At 49.2% G+C, this 7,912-nt stretch overlaps 2 protein-coding genes across 2 annotated transcripts in view; both read left to right on the top strand.

The window, feature by feature from the left end:
* The first annotated feature begins 307 nt into the window (after positions 1-307).
* Positions 308-3,683, top strand: LOC106958340 (stress-associated endoplasmic reticulum protein 1). Its single transcript, XM_015050194.1, has 3 exons — positions 308-590; positions 1,603-1,678; positions 2,574-3,683. Exons 1-3 carry the CDS (start codon positions 507-509, stop codon positions 2,612-2,614), a joined length of 201 nt encoding a protein of 66 aa, XP_014905680.1. The 5' UTR covers positions 308-506; the 3' UTR covers positions 2,615-3,683.
* Positions 3,684-5,542: 1,859 nt separating this feature from the next.
* Positions 5,543-7,912, top strand: part of camta2 (calmodulin binding transcription activator 2) — a 22,677-nt gene continuing 20,307 nt past the window's right edge. Inside the window, exons 1-3 of the mRNA XM_015050174.1 lie at positions 5,543-5,748; positions 6,548-6,624; positions 7,761-7,867. Of these exons, the coding sequence (XP_014905660.1) occupies positions 6,591-6,624; positions 7,761-7,867 (141 nt within the window). The 5' untranslated portion in view covers positions 5,543-5,748; positions 6,548-6,590. The remainder of the gene's footprint in view (positions 5,749-6,547; positions 6,625-7,760; positions 7,868-7,912) is intronic.

The raw sequence follows: 7,912 nt of genomic DNA, 5'->3' as shown, positions 1-7,912 counted from the left end.
GGTTCTGATCCTGTAGTATCAGAACCATGATGCCTTCATGGTTCTGGACGGCCCATCTGGTCCTGTTAGAGCTGCTGTTCCTCAGGGTTGACTACATTAGGTCCACCTGGGTTGACAATAAATATTTAAATTAAGGTCTAAATTTGAAAAGGAATTCTTCCAACATGACTGAATGTTCGTGTCTTAGTTTTTGTATTTTCCTGCTGACAGGAACAGTTCATTTCATTCCGGTAGGCCTAATGAACGCAGTTCCTCTCTTGCCACCAGGGGGCAGCAGAGACTCCGCGGCGCTCCGACCAGTGTCACGTGACCGGGTCGGTTCCTCGGAGTTCAGTTAGCAGCAGCTAACAGCTAGCGCCGATTCCTCGGAGGTTACCTACGGAGGGGAACCAGACCCGACCCGAGCCGTTCACCACTCCCGCCCCACAGCCTCCAGCCTGCGCTGCTGCTCTCTCTGACCCGGTTCCGACCCGCTCCTGTCCGGCTCCGGTAGTTACGGTGGGAACATGTCTGCAGTTCAGCGGATGAAGGTGGCCAACGAGCGGCACAGCAAGACGATCACACAGCGAGGACACGTCCAGAAAACCTCGGTGGGTTCCGACATGGAGTCATTACTGATTTATTCTGGATTTGGCTGTAAATGGAGCGGAAACACGTCCATATATGGTGCGTGGCTCCGCTCTGTCAGTCAGCGGGGCTACAGCAGGAAGTGACCAGACTCCTCTCACAACCTTTAGGATTTTAGATGGTTTTCCTTTTTAATAAGAGTCATAAACTGTAAAAAACGGATTTAAGCTGATAATCTCAGTGGATCAGAACCCAGGTTCGGCTCGGCTTACAGTTCGGGGTTCGGCTCTTTGTCTGTCAGAGCTAATTTAAATGTTACATAACAGCAGCAGGTTGTAAACTTCCCTGTGGATCCCTGGAGCCACCGCCCCCTCCATGGTGGATTCCTAGGAAGTTTGTTGATATTCCCGGTCAGGAGGTTCTGATGTTCTGGGTCCAGTGGACCCGGTTAGGAGGAAACTCCTCAGTGAGCCCACAGCACCACTCCACCACCTCCTTGTTCCTCCTGCAGCTGTTGGAGCTGATGACGGGTCGGGTTCACCTTCAGTCATGGTCCAGTTTGAAGCTCTGGTTCTGGTAACTTAAATAAACTCCATCTGATTAGCATATGAATATTAATAACAGTGCTGCTCCTCTGGGCTGTGGGAAGGATGCTATGCTAGCTTAGCTTGAGGTGTTTGATTCCATCAGCTGGTTTGTGGATGACAGGAAGTGAAGCTGCTGAGTTTTATGGCAGCAGCAGAGCTGCAGGAGGACATGATGACAAAAACGATAATATTTGTGATTATTGGTAACAATGATGAACCCGACCCAGGGCCCGACTGGTTCTTCATCACCTGGAAAGCAAGTTGACAGCCGACTGGATGTAACGTCAGTAGATGGTTCTCCTCTGGAAATGGTTCAGGTTGGGTTCTGGACCCAGGTGGACCCAGGTGGTACCAGGTGGTACCAGGTGGTACCAGGTGGTACCGGGCCTCAGCAGGAAGTGCAGCGTTGAGTCTCTGCGGTTCTCATGCTGACTGCTTTGCGTTGCAGAGGCCGGTGAACGAGGACAAGTCTCCGGTGGGCCCCTGGCTGCTGGCGCTCTTCGTCTTCGTGGTTTGTGGATCAGGTGAGTTTCCTCTGCAGAACAGTGACCTTTGGTGACCTTGACCTTTGGTGCTAGCATGTCTTATCAGGAAGCTCCACCTGACCTCATTGGGCCCTTTTTCGGACCTGTAGTCACTGGCAGGTTCTGGTTCTGTTTAATCTGAGCCTGGACCCGGCAGGACGGAGCAGTTCTGGTGTTTCTCCACTGGTAGTCGGTCCAAACCCAACTGCACCCCTCGGGAAGGTTCTGGTTCCTGGTTACAAGCTAAATGGAGTGGAGATTCTGATGGGTTGTGTCCGGTCCTGACGGGTTCTGATGGGTTCGGTCATGACAGGTTCTGGTTCTGACCTTCCCTCATGGTCCTCCTTTGTGGTGTCACCATGGCTGATTGGCTATAGTGAACCAGATTGGATTGGACCAGACCCAACAGAACCCTACCAGAACCTGGAGTGAGCAGAAACCATCAGAGGCTCCCACTGCTTCCCTCTCAGGTTCTGGGTTCGGTTCTGGATGCGTTGAAGTTCTGCAGGACTCCCAGGGCCAGTTAGACCAGTAGAGCATTTGTCTACTGGGCCGTTGCCGTGGTTACGACCCGTTGCCGTGGTTACGACCCGTTGCCGTGGTTACGACCCGGTGCCGAGGTTACGACCCGTTGCCGTGGTCACGGCCTGTTATCTCCACTCAGGAGACAGAAACCGCTGCAGAGAAACAGGAAGTAAAAAATCTCACAGTCACTTATCTTCACACTGAGACAGGAAGTAGAACAGGAAGCTGCTCTTCCTCTTCCTCTTCCTCACCGCCTCCAGTATCTGGACCAGAACCTTCATCAGGACCAGACTCCCTGCTTCTGCTCTCCTCCTCCTCTTCTTCATCCTCGTCTTCCTCCTGCTAACATCCACCTCTCTGTGTCTTTCAGCCATCTTCCAGATCATCCAGAGCATCCGACAGGGCATGTGATGACCTCTGACCCAGAGCCAAGCCTGCCTTCATCACCCCACCCTACACACACACACACACACACACACACACACACACGGGCCTTTCTGACTTTGTGGGGATTGTAAATTATTGGTCCCCATAAACCTGAACTCTGAAGTCTGGGCTGGACACTGGGTCACTGTGAAGACGTGTCCCCACCGTGAAGACGTGTCCTTACCGTGAAGCTGTGAACCTGACGGGAACATGTGTCTCCAGATGTTTCCCCTGATCAGAGACGTGTCCTCACAGTGAAGAAGCATTCCAGTTGTGGACACATGTCCTCAGTGTAACGACATGTGTCCACAGCTGTCCTGCTGATGTGTCCTTGTATCCCTGATTGTCCTCATGTTGCTGAGTTAGAGCCCTGGTCCCTACGGAGGCAGAAAGACCAGAACACACACACACACACACGTTCCTGTGGAGTTAAACTCATTTCTCTTCCTTCTGTTACTACAGAATATTGTTTTTTATTATTATTATTATTTTCTGCACTGCTGCTGGTGATGAACCGATGGAGTTACTGGTATCTGATGAAGTCTTAACTGTTTTCCTTCCAGTCGTCCAGCTGCCTGCTGCTGATTTAAAGGGAGATTCTGTTGTTTCTGAACCCAGAGAAGCTTTGATTGGTCCCTCAGAGTTCAGAGTCACCATTGGTGATAATTATTTAAAGATATTTATGAAGAGTGCAGTCCCTGAAAGCCATAACGCTGATGTTTCAGCAGAGGATCAGAAAAACGGGGCCAGTTGTTTACCGCTCTCTGTTAAGCTGTGACCGTTAACACTCCCTCTGTATTTCACAATAAAAGCACAGCACGCTCTGTCTGCTGGCATAATGTGACTCAACCGGAACAGAAGCTGGTTGCTGGTTGAGTCGGTTTCCGTGGCGATAAGCAGGATTTCTCTTTAATGCTCTGGAAACAGCAGCTTTAGCTCTGCCTCCATCTCTGATCTGCAGGAAGTGAATTTTACTGTAAAACTGATGACAACAAGCTCCCTGCTGCAGCTGTGTTTATGTCCCCCCCTGCTGGACGATTTCTCCACTTTTATACAAAATAAAACTTCAGATATTTTTCTCTATGCGGCTCTGAGTCTCATCTTACATTCATTGCGCTGCTTAGATCAGTGGGTGGAGTTCAGACCGGTCCAATGGCGGGTTCTGGTCAGGATCAGGGTGAAGGAGATGCTAGCTCTGTTAGCATCCTGAGGCTGGGCTGTGAAAAACCTGGGACATAAAAGGTGAAAACCTTACTTTAAATGGTCCAGTTTCACCGGTCTGTTGAAAGATTCTAAAACTTCATGGTTTATCACAAAAATCTTTAAATATAATTTATCTGATTTAAATCAGATCATGTAAAATGATCTGATTTAAATCTTGTGGGGATTTAAACTTAATTTCTATAGAGCTGTTTTACTGTGAACGTCTCAGTTATAGACTATAACTGAGACTTCATGGAGCTCCAGGAGCATGCATGGAGCGACAGTAGAGAGGAAAACCTCCCTTTAACAGGAAGAAACCTCCAGCGGAACCAGAACCGGGCTCAGTACAGACGGCCTACTGGAGGTTTCAATGGGCTGAAATCCAGAGCAGAGAACAGTTAGTGCAGTAAAAGCTTCTTCTGTTACTTTGATTAGGATAGAGACCTGATCATGTCCGCCATGGTTTACTGCAGTGGTGTCCACAGTGGGTCCTGGAGAACACCTTCATCCTGTATGTTTTAGTTCTGTACCTGGTTTAACACACCTGGATCCAAAGATGGCTCATTAAAAGAGCACTTCCTGCTGAGGATGTTGTTACTTCCACCAGGGAAGAACTAAAACGTGCAGGATGCCGGGCCTCATGGACCCACTTTGGACACCCCTGGGCTACAGGAAGTGAACATCAGACCCAAAGTAAACGCCCAGATCCATCTGTCATTTACAGCATAGAGATTAAATCAGCTGGAGCTCCCTCTGCTGGTTAGTTGCACCAATGCAGGCCACAGTTTGTGATGGAGAATTAACAAACTGCACAATACAGTATTTATTATATACTCCTTTTAATGCTCCATAAACAGAGCAATGCTGTGCATGAAGTCAGTTCAAACAAACTCTTCATAATTAGAAGTGTTTTGTAACTTCATGTCCAAGCTGACCAATAGAAAAGCACCATATGGTTCTACTACATTGATAGTAACCACACAGGCACACGCACTAGAAGGAAACAAACGCACCCAATATAACACTTTCATTCTATTGGCTGAGACGGTTGCCAGGTCATGATACTTTTTGTTTTGAGTGAGAGCAGAAAAAAATGTGCAAGTATCCCTGTTCTGGGTTGCTAAATAAGTGTAAGTAAGTAAGTTTTCTCTGGACTTTCTAAATATGCTCTAAATTTGTCAAAGTACAGAGCACTCCACAGTTTATAAGTAATAATAAAAACTAAATGCTCCTGTTCTTGAAGAATTTTTTCTCGATTCTAACTTCGTTCTAATTCCTTTTCGGGGTTGCAATAATAGGAGTTTCTCTGCATAATAATCTAAAAATTAATCTAATATTGATCTAAATAGTGAGTACTCTACAGTTTCTAAAATATAAGCTAAAGAGTGGCTAATAAACTAATAAACTAGAGTCTCTGGATTCCAAGTTTGTTCTAATTCCTTTTCCGGGTTAAATAGAGAGTACTCCACAGTTTCTAACAAAATAAAACAAAAAAGAGGACACAATAGGGCAAATGGCAACATTCAGAGAAAACAATGGGTAAAACAAAGACATGAGTGAAGGCGGTGACATCACAGGGCCATGAAACCATGTTGCTCAGCCTCCCGGCAGAAGTCCAACAAGGTGCTATCTAGGATTGGCAGGCAAGGGCAGAGAGGGAGCAGAGGGAAAAAGCGTTCGCCTTCACAGAGAGCACGAGAGAAAAATACAGTACAAGCATTACAAGTTTTGAGAACAAAGACATGAAGTCCTGCTTTCAAACTGAAAATGTGTGCTCTCGAATTATGGCAGTAAAATTTCCCCATACACCTTCCTCTGGATCAGATCCATCGTCCTCCGGCCTAGCCCCGCCCTCCACCGTTGCTACGCAGTGACGTCATAGACAGAGAACATGGCGGCTGAGCTGAAGGCGGAAGGTAAATGAGCTTTAACTGGCGTTTTATCTGTGAGCTGCTCCGGGATCGGTTCTGTAGGTTCGGTTCCTGCCGGTTTATTTTCCGGTGTGTCAGCAGCGGCAGCGGGCGGAGGGCTGGCTGCGGGCGGAGCTTTCTCTCCCGGAGCTCCAGCCCTGCAGCTCGGCTGCTACAGGTGTTGATCCACCGCTGTTGCCTACAGCCCGACAGCGGCAGGGTTCGGTTCTGGTCGGGGTTCAGAGCTGTCACTGCTTCGTTCAGCCTGTATGTCAACGCTCCGGAGCCGAGCAGCTTCCCGCCGTTTGCTCCGAACACAACGGCAGCAGCTGAACTCCTACAGCCGGAGAGAAGCGCCGAGAGGCGGCAACCGCAGCTAGGAGAGTCCGTGGCCTTCCAGCGGCCTCCTGGAGGAGGTTCTGGTTCCGTGTGGGAGAATGGACCGATTAGGCGGATTTAATCACTGTTGTTATATAATTATTAAAAGTGTCTCATTTAATAAGTCGCATTCAACATTCATGTGTTTTAATATAAACACGCTCCGAACCGGTTCCGATCCAGGTGTGATGCGGTGAGGTGTGTGTTCACTGTTTGAGCATGTTATATAAGTCTGAACACAAACACACACACACACACACACACACCGATGTACAGTGTCATTCAAACACTCTTCATGTAAAGTGGATCCAAATTTGACTGTTGCTAGGCAACTGGGTTCCACTGAAGGAAGTGTGTGTGTGTGTGTGTGCGCGTGCGTGCAGCTGATCGGGGTACTGAACGGCTCTCTGTCTCTCTCTGTCCTCAGCGGGACACGGCAGGTGGACGTCCATCCTGTGAGACCCGTCGCCATGAGCAACAAGGAGATGGTTTCCACGGAGACAGGTCAGTGCCATCCACCTGCAGGTAAGAGCCAGGCTGCTCTTACCTACGTGTTGCCGTGGAAACTGCATGTTTTCGACATGCGCCACGTGTTTCAGCTGTGCGCCTTGGATGGGAGACAGGCTGGAGGTTCTGCCTTGTTCATCAGAACCTCCGGCCCGATGAACCGGGGCTCAGTCAGTCAGTTCTGTCCAGAAGGTCCGGCGTGTCCTCGGCCTCCTGGGCCGCTGTGGGGCTCACACCTCTTAATCCTGAGGTGACGTCAGAGGAGATGACGATGATGTCAGAGGAGATGACGATGACGTCAGAGGAGATGATGATGATGTCAGCATCGAGTAGGACTGAAGGTGGTTCTTACCTCGTCTTCCATCCTCTGGTTGGTCTGGATGAACCACATCCTGGATCTTGCAGCTGAGATCAGCACCTGGTTCCTGGAGGTGTTCAGAGGAGAACTGCTGCTCCTCCACACCCAAGGAGGCCCGGCTAGAGGAGACCTCTGGACAGAACCAGAACCTTCTGGAGAAACTGAATCCTTCTGATCTGAGATAATCTAGACCAGGGTGTCAAACTCCAGTCCTCCAGGGCCGCTGTGCTGCAGTGTCTAGATGTGCCTCAGGTAGAAAACACAGGAATCAAATGGCTTAGTTCCCTCCTTATTGTGTAGATAAATCCTCCTGAGCCCTGATGACCCAATGGTTCTGTTCAGGTCCAGCAGAGGCAGGAGACCGGGTCTCTAGACATGGAGGAGATGATGGTGCTTGGCAGCTGGTTGGACCTGCTATCCTGTTGTTGGTGCTGATGGATGGATGGAGGGAGGGATCTAGCTCTCTGTTCAGGGTGTCTTTGACCTCATACCAACACGCAGTGTTCAATAATAACTGTAGCTGTGAAACGGTGACCCTGTCTGACCCTGACTGACCCTGATAGATGCTGACTGATGAAAACATCACATTATTAACAATAATTTTCTCATAACTACAGGTAAATACCTCCAGGGTTTTATTTTTAACTTCCTGTGTTAATCAGTGGTGACCCTGTGCTGATCTGACCCAGGTTCTCATCTGACCCGGGTTCGGTTCTGACCCGGGTTCTGATCTGACCCGGGTTTGGTTCTGACCCGTTACCATCTGTGTTGTCAGCAGAGAATAAAGGCCAGAGGAAGGTGTTTGTTCCCAACAAGCTGCTGGACTGCCTGCCGCGCTCGGCATGCCTGCCTAACGAGCGTCTGAGGTGGAACACTAACGAGGTGAGGGGAGCGGGTTCTGACCCGATGTTCTGATCCATTTTGGCT

This window comes from Poecilia latipinna, unplaced genomic scaffold, assembly GCF_001443285.1.
Source record: "Poecilia latipinna isolate Pla-1442-1.1 unplaced genomic scaffold, P_latipinna-1.0 Scaffold979, whole genome shotgun sequence".
Lineage (NCBI taxonomy): Eukaryota > Metazoa > Chordata > Actinopteri > Cyprinodontiformes > Poeciliidae > Poecilia > Poecilia latipinna.
This window is presented reverse-complemented; position numbering and strand designations above follow the sequence as displayed.

What these genes read in the sequence shown, in the direction of transcription:
- LOC106958340 (XM_015050194.1), top strand. Translation starts at nt 507, where the DNA reads ATGTCTGCAGTTCAGCGGATGAAGGTGGCCAACGAGCGGCACAGCAAG. An exon ending in GACACGTCCAGAAAACCTCG is followed by an intron (nt 591 to 1,602) that starts GTGGGTTCCGAC and finishes TTTGCGTTGCAG; the next exon opens with AGGCCGGTGAACGAGGACAA. An exon ending in CTTCGTGGTTTGTGGATCAG is followed by an intron (nt 1,679 to 2,573) that starts GTGAGTTTCCTC and finishes TGTGTCTTTCAG; the next exon opens with CCATCTTCCAGATCATCCAG.